General features: G+C 43.6%; 1 protein-coding gene across 3 annotated transcripts in view; it reads left to right on the plus strand.

Moving 5' to 3' along the window:
• SFI1 (SFI1 centrin binding protein) overlaps window positions 1-15,014 on the plus strand; it is a 131,880-nt gene that overhangs the window by 58,990 nt on the left and 57,876 nt on the right. For all 3 annotated transcript variants that reach the window (XM_044275464.1, XM_044275465.1, XM_044275466.1), the window contains exons 4-8: window positions 8,753-8,824; window positions 12,624-12,734; window positions 13,383-13,477; window positions 14,251-14,368; window positions 14,469-14,571. In XM_044275464.1, the coding sequence (XP_044131399.1) occupies window positions 8,753-8,824; window positions 12,624-12,734; window positions 13,383-13,477; window positions 14,251-14,368; window positions 14,469-14,571 (499 nt within the window). The remainder of the gene's footprint in view (window positions 1-8,752; window positions 8,825-12,623; window positions 12,735-13,382; window positions 13,478-14,250; window positions 14,369-14,468; window positions 14,572-15,014) is intronic.

Genomic DNA, 15,014 nt, shown 5'->3' on the forward strand with positions numbered 1-15,014 from the left:
CTTCGTTACACAGTGCGGCCCTCTGCCCCCTTGCAAGACGGGTGGTAACGAGCCGTTGGGGGAAGCCCGCGCGACTAGTTCGCGCGGTACCACAGGCGCCAATCCGTTCTAGAAACAAATGCCTAAAGAGGGCCACACTTGTGTAAAAATTGTCCACATAAAGATGGTACCCCTTGCCGAATAAGGGTGACACCAAGTCCCAAACTGTCTTCCCACTGCTCCCCAGGTAGTCAGGGCAACCGACCGGCTCCAGGGTCTGATCTTTTCCCTCATAGACATGAAATTTGTGGGTATAGCCTGTGGCCCTTTCACAGAGCTTATACAATTTGACCCCATACCGGGCGCGCTTGCTTGGGATGTATTGTTTGAAGCCAAGGCGCCCGGTAAAATGTATCAGGGACTCGTCTATGCAGATGTTTTGCTCTGGGGTATAAATATCTGCAAATTTCTGGTTGAAATGGTCTATGAGGGGCCGAATTTTGTGGAGCCGGTCAAAAGCAGGGTGGCCCCTGGGACGGGAGGCGGTGTTGTCACTAAAGTGCAGCAACCGCAGGATGGCCTCAAAACGTGCCCTGGACATGGCAGCAGAGAACATGGGCATGTGATGAATCGGGTTCGTGGACCAATATGACCGCAATTCATGCTTTTTTGTCAGGCCCATGTTGAGGAGGAGGCCCAGAAAAGTTTTAAGTTCGGAAACTTGGACTGGTTTCCACCGGAAAGGCTGGGCATAAAAGCTTCCCGGGTTAGCGGTGATAAATTGTGTGGCATACCTGTTTGTTTCGGCCACAACTATGTCTAAAAGCTCCGCAGTCAAGAACAGCTCAAAAAATCCCAGGGCCGAACCGATCTGAGCTGTCTCAACCCGAACTCCAGACTGGGCAGTGAAAGGGAAAACTACAGGTGCGGCTGAAGTTGGGGACTGCCAATCAGGGTTTGCCAGCACCTCTGGGATTCTAGGGGCTCTACGGGCACGTCTTTGCGGTGGCTGCGACGGGGTCACTACTGCACGTGCCACCGTACCAGCTTCAACTGCCCTTCTGGTGCTCGCTACTTCGCCAGGTTGTACGGCAGTGCTGGTACTAGGTCCAGGGAGGGCTGGGCTGCTGGTGTATGCCTCACCACGTAATCCGACAGCACCAGCCCCACTCTGCTGCTCTTGAAGCGGATCCTGCGCAACCTGCGGTCTAGCGACACGGGGCCGGGTACGCCTGGTGGTATCAGGGACCTCAGCCTCCTCTTCCCAACTTTGGGTCAGAGAGCCACTGCTTTCTACAGGTTCGTATTCTGACCCGCTGGATTCATCAGATGAGGGTTCCCACTCCTCATCCGACTGGGTCAGAAGCCTGTAGGCCTCTTCAGAAGAATACCCCCTGTTAGACATGTGGGCAACTAAATTTAGGGGTATTCCCTGAGACTACCCAAGAAAAAAAAAAAGCAAGCCTGTCTTACAAAGGGGAGGCTAGCGAAGTACTGGAGGCCGCTGCGGTTGATAAAAAATATCAAAACTGATTTTTTTTATCGCCGCAGTGCGTGTAAAGTGAATGTGCAGTGATCAAAAAAAAATTTTTTTTTGTCACTGCGGTGGGGCGGGTGTGGGCGAACGCACGTGTGGGCGACCGATCAGGCCTGATCGGGCAAACACTGCGTTTTGGGTGGAGGGCGAACTAAAGTGACACTAGTACTATTATAGATCTGACCGTGATCAGTTTTGATCACTTCCAGATACTATAAAAGTACAAATGCTGATTAGCGATACGCTAATCAGCGAATAACGGACTGCGGTGCGGTGGGCTGGGCGCTAACTGATCGCTAACTACCTAACCAAGGGACCTAAACTATACCTAAAACCTAACGGTCAATAACCGTGAAAAAAAAAAGTGACAGTTTGCACTGATCACTTTTTTCTTTTCACTTGTGATTGACAGGGGTGATCAAAGGGTTAATTGGGGTTCAGGGGGGTGATCAGGGGCTAAAGTGTAGTGTTTGGTGTACTCACTGTGAAGCCTGCTCCTCTGCTGGATCCAACCGACGAAAAGAACCAGCAGAGGAGCAGGCAGCCATATATCAGATCATATTTACTAATATGATCTGATATCTGGCACTTTGATTGGCTTTTTTAAAAATCAGCAACCTGCCAGCCACGATCATTGGCTGGCAGGTTGCTGACGAAATACTCCTGTGCGAAATGCCGGCGCGAACTGCGCATGCGCGCGCATATTCGCGTCATCTCGCGTCTCGCGAGATGACGCGTATATGCGTGACTGTGCGCAGCGCTGCCACCTCCGGACCGCACATCTGCGTTAGGCGGTCCGGAGGTGGTTAAACTGCTGTATGGCCACACGGCAGGGCACAAAAGGAAAGGAACGCCATATGGTTTTTGGGAGGCAGATTTAGGGTACTTTTCACACTAGCGTTTTTCTTTTCCGGCATAGAGTTCCGTCCTAGGAAATAAAATAAATGCTGGATCCGCTTTTCCGGATGACACCGGAAAGACGGATCCAGCATTTCAATGCATTTGTAAGACAGATCAGGACCCTGATCAGTCTTACAAATGCCATCAGTTGGCATACCTTTTTACGAATCCAGCAGGCAGTTTCGGCAACGGAACTGCCTGCCAGATTCCTCTGCTGCAAGTGTGAAAATAGCCTTAGCTGAACTGGTTTTCAGATGCCATGTCCTATTTGAAGCCCCCCTAGTGCACCCCTACAGTAGAAACTCAAAAAAGTGACCACATTTTGCAAACTACGGGATAAGGTGCCCGTTTTATTGGTACTATTTTGGGGTACATATGATTTTTTTTATTGCTCTATATTAAGTTCTTTGTGAGGCAAGGTAACCAAAAAATTGATGTTTTGGCACCGTATTTATTAATTATTTTTAACAACATTCATTTGACAGGTTAGATTATGCACTATTTTTATAGAGCAGGTTGTTACTGATGCAATGATATCAAATATGTCTACTTTCTATGATGTTTTCAGTTTTACATAATAAAGCATTTTTTAAAACAAAAATTTGGTTATTGTATCTCAATTTTCTGAATGCCCTATTTTTTTTTTTATATTTTTTTTTCTGCCGATCGTCTTGTGCAGGGTCTCGTTTTTTGCAGGAAGAGTTGATGCTTTTATTGGTACCATTTTTGGGTACATATGATATATTTTTTTTTGGATCATTCATTATTACACTTTATGGGGCAAGGTGACCAAAAAATTGGTTGTTTTGGCGCAGTTTTTATTTATTTATTTATTTAGGCTACTTTCACACTAGCGTTCTGCTGTCCGCTCGTGAGCTCCGTTTGAAGGGGCTCACGAGCGGAGCAGAACGCTTCCGTCCAGCCCTGATGCAGTCTGAATGGATGCGGATCCGCTCAGACTGCATCAGTCTGGCGGCGTTCAGCCTCCGCTCGGCCAGGCGGACAGCTGAACGCTGCTTACAGCGTTCAGCTGTCCGCCTGGCCGTGCGGAGGCGTGCGGATCCGTCCAGACTTACAATGTAAGTCAATGGGAACGGATCCGCTTGAAGATGACACCATATGGCTCAATCTTCAAGCGGATCCGTCCCCCATTGACTTTACATTGAAAGTCTGAACGGATCCGCTCAGGCTACTTTCGCACTTAGAAAAATTTCTAAGTTATTAATGCAGACGGATCCGTACTGAACGGAGCCTCCGTCTGCATTAATATGATCGGATCCGTTCAGAACGGATCCGATCAAGCGCAAGTGTGAAAGTAGCCTTACAGTGTTCACCTGAGGTATTGGGTCATGTGACTTTTTTACAGTGCGGATCGTTACGGACATGGCAATACTTAATATGGTTACTTTTTCTTATTTATTAAAGTTTTATAGCATTTTTGAAACAGAGCCATAGCTTTTTTATTTTTTGACTGATTGTCTTCGGTAAGGTCTCATTTTTTGTGGGATGAGGTGACTGTTTGGTACTATATTTGGGGGGGGGGGGTATATGCCTTTTTGATAGCTCGGTGTTGCACTTTTTGTGATGTAAGGTGACAAAAATTGGTTCCCCTTTTTAAAAAAAAAAATTTTAAAAAAAATTTAATTTTATTTATGGTGTTTATCGGACAGGGTGGAGTATGTGATATATTTATAGAGCCGGTCATTACGGACGTGGCGATACCTAATGTGTGTGTGTGTGTGTTTTTTGTTTGTTTTTTAATTATAAAATAAGGGGAAAGAGGCGTTTTTTTTCCTTAAAAACTTTATTAAAAACACAAACTTTTTTTTTTTCTTTACTTTATTTCTGATGTTCACTTTTGGGGTTCTGATCCCCTCTGCAATGCATTACAATACATCTGTATTGTAATGAATTGCCTGTTAGTGTATGACACTGAGTCATACACTAACAGGTTGCCTAGGAGACCCAGCCTAAAGCTGGATCTCCTGGGCACCGGTAGAAGGCAGGTCCCGATGCCATGCAAGGCATTGGGCAGCCTCTGTACGGCATCAGGCTGCTTTCTGACACATCGAGTCCCCGCCACAGCAGCGCGGGGACTCGATGTGCTCCCTCACCCGACACAAACCCCTTCTTTGACGCGGTCAGCGCGGACCGCGGCATAGAAGGAGTTATTCCGCCGGTATCTGCTTTTACAGCGATGCCGGCGGATACAGCAGGGGTCCAGCTACCAGGGGCTGCCGGGCCCCTGCAGTGATCGGGCGCGCACCGCTCCGGTGCCCGCCCGATCACCATGACGTACTATTATGTCAAATTGCGGGAACGCAGTGGCTTCCGTGACATAATAGTATGTTGTGTGTCGGGAAGGGGTTAAAGGCTATATATGTTTGTCTTTCCAACCTGCTTCTTGTTTTTTTCAGTTAAAAGGTTTACCTGGGAATTTGATATTGATGGTCTATCCTCAGGGTAGGTCATCAGTATCAGATCAGTGGGGATCCGACTCCTGACACCCCTGCTAGGGATCGACCGATATTGATTTTTTAGGACCGATACCGATAATTCGTGAACTTTCAGGCCGATAGCTGATAATTTATACCGATATTCTGGGAATTTTCATTTTTGAAAAAAAATAAAAAATTCCCACAAATCTGCTGAAAGTTAATGTTTATTGTTAATGTGTATTTTTATTTTTTTTTGTAAATCTTTCTTTTTAATTTATACTTAATATTTTGGTGTTTTTATTTTTGTAATTTTTTTTTTTTTTTTTTACTAACTTTTAGCCCCCTTAGGGACTAGAGCCCTTGTCCTATTCACCCTGATAGATCTCTATCAGGGTGAATAGGAGCTCACACTGTCCCTGCTGCTGTGTGCTTTGTGCACAGAGCAGCATGGAGCTTACCATGGCATCCAGGGCTTCAATAGCGTCCTGGCTGCCATGGTAACCGATCGGAGCCCCAGCATTACACTGCTGGGGCTCCGATCGGAGGAGCAGGGAAGAGGGGATCCTGTGGAGGGGCGCACTGCGCCACCAATGTTTTTAATACTGGGGTGGGGGGGGGCCCTATGCGCCACCACTGCTTAAGGGGCTTGGGGGGGAGGGGCAGCGCACTGCGCCACCAATGCTTAATACCGGGGGGGCTTGGGGGGGGCGCACTGCGCCACCAATGTCTAATACTGGGGAGCTTGGGGGGGCGCACTGCGCCACCAATGAAGCTTAATCTCTCATTTATTTATATACAGGAGGCAGGAGCTGGCTGCGCAGTATCACATAGCCGGCTCCCGGCCTCTATGAGCAGTAGCTGCGATCCTCGGCACCTGAGGAGTTAACTACCGCAGATCGCAGCTACAGCTCATAGAGGCCGGGAGCCTGCTATGTGATACTGCAGCTCCCGCCTCCTGTATATGAATAAATAAGAGATTAAGCTTCATTGGTGGCGCAGTGGCCATAGCTCCTCCCCTCCTCTTTTCCCCTGTACTTTCATTGGCGGCAGCAGCACAGGGGGAGGAGACACTGCTCCTTCTCCCCTGTGCTGCTGCTAAGGGGAACACGGAGAGCGCTGTCAGCAGCGCGATCTGTGTTCCCCATACGCTATCGGAATATCAGCAAAATAAATGCTGATACCGATAGCGTTCAAAATCCTGAATATCGGCCGATAATATCGGTAAATCCGATAATCGGTCGATCCCTAACCCCTGCTGATTAGCTGTTTGAAGAGGCCAGGGCGCTCACCAGAGCTCCCGTCAGCATTGCTGTCTCGTTTTATAGCTTACCAAGTACAGAACCATACATTAGACAGCAGCGATGCTTGGTAATGCAGCTCATCTCCTTTCACTTGAATGGGACTGAACTGCAACTAGGCCATGTGACTGATATACAGTGACATCACTGGCCTCCCAACAGTTGATCGGCAGGTTTTCCTGGAGAAGAACGCCAGCCGATCTAATATTGATGACCTATCCTAAAGATAATCTTATACGCTGGTACTATATTACACTGCAGTTTCTCTACATGAGAATCTGCATGGAAAAACCATGTGTAATCTGCAATCGGTGCAGGCAGGCTATGTGTGATTGTGTTGTCTGTGCAATATTTCTTTTGGGGCCCCACTTAAAATTTTGCCCAGGGCCACACTTTGTCTAAAACCGGCCCTGGCTACAGTATGGGAACGGGGCACACACGGTCATGTGCATGAGCCCTTAAAGGGATTCTGTCGCCTCTTTTTTTTACCCTATAGAGATGGGGACATGCACGGCTAGATCGCCGTTAGCATGTCTGCAATATACTTGTCCCATATCTCTGAGTGGTTTTATTGAGTGTAAAAAATTATTTTATATATATATATGTAAATCAGCCTGGTAAGGAGCCCAAGGGGCTGCACTAACCGTTCTGCACCCCAGCCATGCCCCCTGTGAAGGAGCCCAGCACCGCCTGTATCCAGGAATCTCCTCCTTGCTCACAAAGTCAGATCGCCGTAATCTTGCGGTGCGCGAGCTCCGTCCGCATCTCTATAGCGAAAAAAGAGGTGACCGAATCCCTTTAAAGGGGTTGTCTCATGACAGACAATGGGGGCATATGGCTAGGATATGCCCCCATTGCCCGATAGGTGAGGGTCCCACCTCTGCGACCTGCCCCTATATCGATAACAAAGCCCCGAAAGTGTTGAAGGCTACAAACGCAGCCTCCAACACCGATGCGAACTGAACAAGTGTAGGCCTATATATAATGTATTTGAATTACTGCAAATTTCATACTCCTCAAAAATGGTAAGAGGAGTATTTTTAGTCTTCCGGAAAAAATGTAGTGCGACTATCCGTTGTGCTGCCATCTGCGCCTGAAATACCCCTAATTTGGGACATATTTCAGAATAGTAAATAACCCCCTATGTGAAAAGTGCTTAAAGGGTTAGTGTCCCCTAAACAATTCCTGGCCATTTAAGCTATAAGAGTGTTCACAAAGTGGATTTTTCTGCTGCAGTAATCCAAGACTGCCACAGATTTTGGATTCAGTTGTACATGCCATGCATCTACCCGTTTATTTATGCACATTCACTTGGGGCTAATTCCGTTGCAGAAACCACACCAAGAAAGTGCATGTCCCTTTTTGATACGGTTTGGAAACCCTTATGGAAGTAATCAGCGGGGCTGTATTAACAGTAGTTATTCGCACTGACGGCAATGGAAGACCGAGTCCATGCGGATGTCTGTGCGGAGATCCGCTCACAAAAGCCATGTCATAGAGGTAGATTTTGTTGCTCTATTAGAGAGCTGCTGCAAAGTGCATCTTCGGCAGCCATGTATTATATGTGGTCTTCATTCACTTGCATTGCTTCTCCTGATGATAGTAGCTGATTGACAGGGGTTTCAGAAGCCAAATTGTGTAAAACGTCAGGTCATTTCTGCTGCCCCGAGAGCAGGATATGATAGAGAGAGCTAATATGGGATCTGTGATACTGTATATAGGTTTATGTGATTTGGAGAAGGATTTCTGAGTGCAAATCAACAGCGGCGTGCCTAAGGTGTTTCGCACCTGGGTCAAGTCCTTACTCTGGCACTCTTGACCCCCATACTTTAAAACATTGTGACCCCTCACAGTAGTAATGCCCTTATTGCACCCCTTCACAGTAGATATGTTCCCCCCATATTTCTTTCCTTAGCCATCTATAGGGACATGCAGCTCGGGGGCCGGGACTTGGTCATGCAGCAGCTACGTGTGACCTGATTACCCCGCCCACACACAGTGATTGACATCTCTCCCGATGTCAGTGTGTACACAGAAAGCTGTCAGTCATCATGTGGGAGGGGTTATCAGGACTCTCACTGTCTTTCCTAGAAGTCCAGTCAAGATTTATTCTCTTTTTCGGGCTGATTCCCATGACAATGGTTTGCCTGGGAAACGCGGTCTATGTGTCACATTTCCCGGGCCGACCGTGACTCCCCTGGCCCAAACTGACTACATCATCTGTGAGTACAGTACAAAAGACCTGTGATCAGATAGGAACTGACTGTATCATAAATCACTATGTTGCAGTCCGTTCCGTTCAGCTCAGAGGAGACGCGATCAACACATGGACCATGTTTGCCGGGCCGACCATGGTTGTGTGAATCAGTCCTTACTCAGAAATCCTCCTCTGATCCTGTGGATCACAAAGCTCAACTCATCTCCTTCTATCATATCCTGCTCTCAGATAGGGCAGCAGAGATCACCTGACACATTCACATTAAACTGGGATCCTGTAAATGAATGCAAAAAGTGATCTTCTCTAATGTCAATTTGAAAAGCTTCTTTATTCAGAAGTATAAAGTGTAACAAGTGTCAACTAACCAAATAATTATCTGCAGGCATCTGGCCCGAAAGTTTCTCTACCTCTGGATACAAAAAACTTTTGGAAGGGTCCTTCCATCTACTGCAAGGTAAACATAATATAGCCTAGCAGACTGTAAAGATAATGATTATTATAGGAAACATGATTGCTATCCTCCGGATAGGTCATCGGTATCGGATCGGTGAGGGTCTGACACCTGGGACCCCCGCCGATCAACTGTTGGAGGAGGAGGTGACGCTCCATACGAGCGCTATTTCCTCTTCATTGGTGCAGTGTAATTCACTTGAATGGAGTGAGTACTTGTAATGATACTATGCCACCCCTACAGGGGAGACGATGGGCAGTGTAATGAAGAGGAAGTTGTGCTTGCATGGGTCGCCGCCTCCTCCTGAAACAGCTGATTTGTCAGGCTGCCGGGTGTTGGATCAGATATTGATGACCTATCCTGAGGATATAAATATGAACATGGTGCACAACCCCTTTAAGAGGGGGCGCTTCACAATGGTAGACATCACCCTGACCCCTCTTTTTTGAGAAGCGTTGCTGCCATCAAGTACTAAATGAGTTATTTTTTTAATGAAATGGTAAAATGTTACACTTTCAAGATCTGATGTGCTTTATGATCTATTGTGAGTAAAATATGGGTTGATGAGATTTGCAAGCCATTGCATTCTGATTTATTTTCATTTTACAGTCTGAACTTTTTTAGAATTGAGGTTGTACAATGGGCCTCGTGCATATAAGGTTATGTTCACACACTACAAAAAGTTTCCTTATTTTAGTGTAGAACATTTTCACACTAGACTCCTTACATACCAGTGAATTGTAATTTTAAGAATCCAGCTTACACTATGTGGTAATGTTTTCTCTTTCTTTTAATTTTTGGCACCGTTTTGTAGACATTTGTTGGGTGTGAACATGGCATAAACTACAAAGGGTAATAGATCACTTCTATTTTCTAACTCATTTGGAGAAATGGAATCATTCAGCTCATTGACTATATGTATATCGGAGAAGTTTCGATGTTTAGTTATATTAACAAGTACCTAACCTTTCAACAAACTTTGCATTTATCAGTAGTATAGTATATGCATGTGGAATAACGCTATTTTTGGTAATTCTATGACTTGTATCCGGCATTTTTAGCAGTTTTCTCTTTTGTATGCTAGATCTTTAGTTTGCAGTTCTCTCAGGTCTGGTGGGTGGAGACTAGCTTCCATCCACTGCACATAGTTTATTCACAGTTTGAACATAGTCCTGTTCGAGGAATCTATAGTGGAATGTGGTCATAAAGAATAAGGATTCACAGTAATACCATCATTCTAAAATATAACTTTTAATATTTATATATAAAACAGTTATTACACCCTTCTAATGTAAAGATAATAAATAGAAAGAAAAAGAAAATCAAAATCTAGGGTCAGATTTAGCTTGCACAATGTTTGCAATCAGGTTAATAGATGTTAGTAAAAACCTCCTGGGGGCAGTGACCCTAATTCTGGCCCCAGTGTAGCAGCCCTGCCTAAATACAGAATAGCCGCCCCGATAGGGGCGATCCCGTCTCTCGTACCTCCTGGTGTCCCTAGTTAACCCTTGCAAGGGGTGGATGCCTGTATGATGAGGGACACTGATGAGGATGCCTAGGCTAATCTACACAAAACAAAAACAAAAATTTAATGTATATAGATACCCAAAGTAAGTGACAAACAACACCATGTTACCAAGTGTTAAAACAAAGGATAGTTTAGAATTAAAGAGGTCAAATGTCCAATACCGTCCCTCAGTTTGATAAAATACTCAGATCAGTAAACTGTTAACAAGAGATGATGAAGAAAGTCTCAGTATTGATGAAAGAGAGCTACAATCATTCATCCATCTTGTGCTTCAAACTAAAGCCATACTGGGATATACCAACTTGTATATCTAGGTATATGACCCACTTTTATAATAGGACAGTGCCTATACGTTTATACGAAGCCAAAAATATAGAATACAGATAAATCGGGCATTTATAGCATAGCAGTATTTATTGCTGAATCAGCTCTAACAGTTATCGATCCACATAAAGATAATTAGCGTCACTGATAAATATGTAACATTAGATGATATCACATATATAGCATTAGGTGGTATCAGATAGTTGAGAACAATAATACTTGCGTGCCCAGTGAGTGGCTAGATAGAAGGACCGGTAGTGGTGTCCACAGATCAGGACACTAATAGCGATGAACGCATCATGATGACCCAGACGTGATGGTGTCCGTGAATAGGCGGCGAAATGTTGGCGGCGTTCCTGCCTTTTAAACTGTTACTTCCGGGTGGCGGATCACATGGAGTGTTTGATGACGTCTGGCGCTAGTACGTAGTCAACTGTGGGAGATGGAACAAGTAGCGTCTGACATCAGACGCACCCACGTGACTACGGCGCCGGTCATGTGATACCTCTTGCCGAGCTGGTCACATGATTCGGTCGTGCCGGTCTCATCCTATACTGGCCATTAAGGGGAGGTAATGCAGACGTATAGAGAATGCTGATTGTAAGGCACTAATATAAAAGTCCTACTAATTGCAGCCACATATACTTAAGGTTACATGATGGTAACCAATTAAAGAAGATATCTATTTAAATATATTGGGCTGATGACTTAGTATCTATGTAACCAATTTTAAGTTATTAAAGGGTGATTAACTGAGATATATAATCGGGGTCCATAATACAGAAATTAACCCTCCGATTAATGATTATACGATGTAAGGGATATGATGATCCTAAAAAATATATATAGGACGACTTAAATGAAGCACGCAAAGTCTATAGACTCATTTAATCCAGCTGGTGTAACAGTATTTAACCTAAAGATCCACCTAGATTCTTGGTAACATGGTGTTGTTTGTCACTTACTTTGGGTATCTATATACATTTAATTTATGTTTTTGTTTTGTGTAGATTAGCCTAGGCGTCCTCATCATCCACCCCTTGCAAGGGTTAACTAGGGACACCAGGAGGTACGAGAGACGGGATCGCCCCTATCTGGGCGGCTATTCCGTATTTAGGCAGGGCTGCTACACTAGGGCCAGAATTAGGGTCACTGCCCCCAGGAGGTTTTTACTAACATCTATTAACCTGATTGCAAACATTGTGCAAGCTAAATCTGACCCTAGATTTTGATTTTCTTTTTCTTTCTATTTATTATCTTTACATTAGAAGGGTGTAATAACTGTTTTATATATAAATATTAAAAGCCATCCACTGCACATAGAAAGTAGAGAAGAATCTGCTTCCTAACTTTCTCACACCAAGTAAGAAGCAGCCATAGGATCATGGAAGAAATCGCAGAGAAGTGCTGACATGTGAGCATGTGAATAAAGCACTTGTGTTGAGATATACACTTACCTATTTAGCTACATACCTATTTAGCTACAGCAGTCTTTTTGGTGTTTTTGGTGTTTCTGGTGGTGATCTGCCTCACTCAACTATTGTTCACTCCTTCCCCTTCACCTCTTTAAAGACTTGTATTAACTAGGGATGAGCGAATCGACTTCGGAGGAAACATCTGAAGTCGATTCACAAAAAAGTTTATTTCAATACTGCACGGAGAGTCGCTCATCCCTAGTATTAACATTTATAATCTGCTCCTTTAGTGAGCTGGTCCGTACTGTACAGTTTCAAGAGAAATTTCAAAGGGAAATACATTTATCCTGGGTTAAACTGCTGATAACAAGAGTACTAGACATTTTTCTTCAATAAGATATATTTCACTTTCTTATAGTCACATGTACTATTGATTTATGCAACATTGTGGGAAAAGTAGTATTTCAATTATTATACTATTAAATACTAATGTGTTTATTTTGCCTTTTCATATTTATTTCCACATGGTCTGTAGACGCCATTATTCTTTTCAACTAATGCGTTACTGCTTTTCTCAGTGGAAGGAGGAGTGGTGGGCATTGTGTAAAGAGTGGAGGCTCAATGTCCGAGCTGAATGCCATTACAGGTTAGTGGAAGTAAGTCACAATCTGTGGCTGGATACAAGTGCTATACTAATATGAAAATTTACAACACGTTAATTACATCTAAAGGTGCCTGTGCACGTAACAGCAAAGTTGGTCAAAACCTACGGATTTACCGGATCCCAAATATTCTCACAGGATATGAGACTCCACCAGATGTGTATGGCGGTGGCTTTTTTCCTCTCTTCATTCAGAACAAACACATGCACACTGGCCATTAGAGGACTAGGCATTCAGTCGACAGCTATTTAACATGTATGGGCACTTGAAGGCATGTTTTTATAGTTGCTTCTTATCCTGGGGCTACACTAGTCTTTAATAGCAACTGCTGCCTGGACTGCCATAGTTGCAGCCGAGTGACTTCCATGTGACATGTTGTCTTCCTTGATATTTTGTTGCACAATGGTAGTATGAAAGTCACTATGAATTGCATTATTTAACGTTCACATTAACTTGGGTTACTTGTCAGAAAAAGGGCAGTTCTGCTGTGTTTTGCTTGATACTAATATTATATATTTCTGTATTACTGAACAGAAAACATAATTGCTTTCATTGTTCATGTTTTATTATTTTACCTTCATGAAAACCTTGGTGGAGCTGTATGAAAGTGTCACCATATGTCAATCTCCTAGGTATACTCTCTACACAATGTGCTTTAAGGCATGGAGAAGCTTTGTGGCCACACAGATTCAAACTAAAGTAAAGTATCGTACTGCTCAACAGTTTGGTGAGTACGTCACAAGTTTTTGCCCAGATCAGAAGTAACAGGAAAAAACTAACCCCTTCCATTCAAGTGATCATTAATGCATTTTAAAGAACCAAGGGAAAATAAAATGGAAAAATAATAGAATCTTTTTGTTGTTGTGATTTCTTAAAGAGGTTGTCCTATCGTAACTTATCACTTATTCACAGGATAGGTGATAAATGTTTAGCTACTGGTGGTCCCACTGATCATGAGAATGGGGTTCCCGAGTCCCCCTTATGAAGGGAACTTTGGTCACACATGTGGACAGCCACTATACTTGGCTGCCTCTGGCAGTCCCATTAAAAATGAATGGAGTGGCAGCGTGCATCTATTCAAATAAGGACCTGAGACCCCGTTCCTGCTGTTGGAGGGGATTCTAGTGATCAAACACTTATCCTATATCCCCTGGTACCTATGATAGGAGTCATGGATCAGAAATACTTTAATAGGGATTAGCTGATGTGCAGTGTGAAAATAAACAGCAGTTTCTGTACGGCATACCCTGAAGTTGTCAGACAAGATGTGACATTGTAATAAAGATCTATCCTACAACAGACCCTAGAAGTGCCCAATGGACCCTTTGACATATGGGGTCCTATAAAGGTGTCCATTTTTTTATTTTTTTCCTTTCCATCGCTAACAGAGCCTTTGTTACAGATGAAACCATAGTAATGAATCTATACTTTTCTGGCAAGTCACTAAAATATATTTTGTCATTGCTTTGACTTTTCTGGCTTTTTATATTCTGTCTATAGCTCAGAAGCGCATCATGAGCCTGGCATTGCACCACTGGGTGATATATGTTCACATTTGTAGGACGAAAAGTCACATGCTGTGTGACGCTGTGGAGTTCAGAGAGTATAGGTTCATGCGGTAAGAGGCTATTAAATGATTATCTTACATGTTTTATGTGTTTTAAAACTTTATAGTACAGTATATGGTCTTCCAACACACGTATTTTGTAAACTTTCAGTAATACTTGGTGCATTTGGGTGGAACGGATACAACAGAAGAGAAGAGTTCATCAGATGGAAACACTAGCGTTAAAGCACTGGGCTTTGAGTTTGCAGATGAGGGTATGTATGGGGCAGTGCCATGTATCATCTTTACATGTGGAACATAATAAATATATATTATATATATATATATATATATATATATATATATATATATATATATATATAATATAGTATTTTTCCCAAAAAGAGGCAGCACTCCAATGTAAAGGTGAAATTACCCGTTTTATTCCCCTCTGCATTTCAACTGCTCATTGCAGTCTTTATCAAGCATACATGCTGGTGTCAGAATTAAAAATACATGATCCAGTGTAAAGGAATGGTACAAAAATTATACAAAACATACAGTGAATCAATAGTGCACATATCTCTTGAAAGCATAATTGCTAATCTTCACAAAATCACAAACATCAATATCTATTCTCATAAAGTGCCATGTGCATCAATCAAAGTGATCACCTGTGTGCGTTAAGTGGCGGTCAATCGGCCGCATGGGTTATACA

The sequence above is a fragment of the Bufo gargarizans genome, chromosome 1 (genome assembly GCF_014858855.1).
Source record: "Bufo gargarizans isolate SCDJY-AF-19 chromosome 1, ASM1485885v1, whole genome shotgun sequence".
Lineage (NCBI taxonomy): Eukaryota > Metazoa > Chordata > Amphibia > Anura > Bufonidae > Bufo > Bufo gargarizans.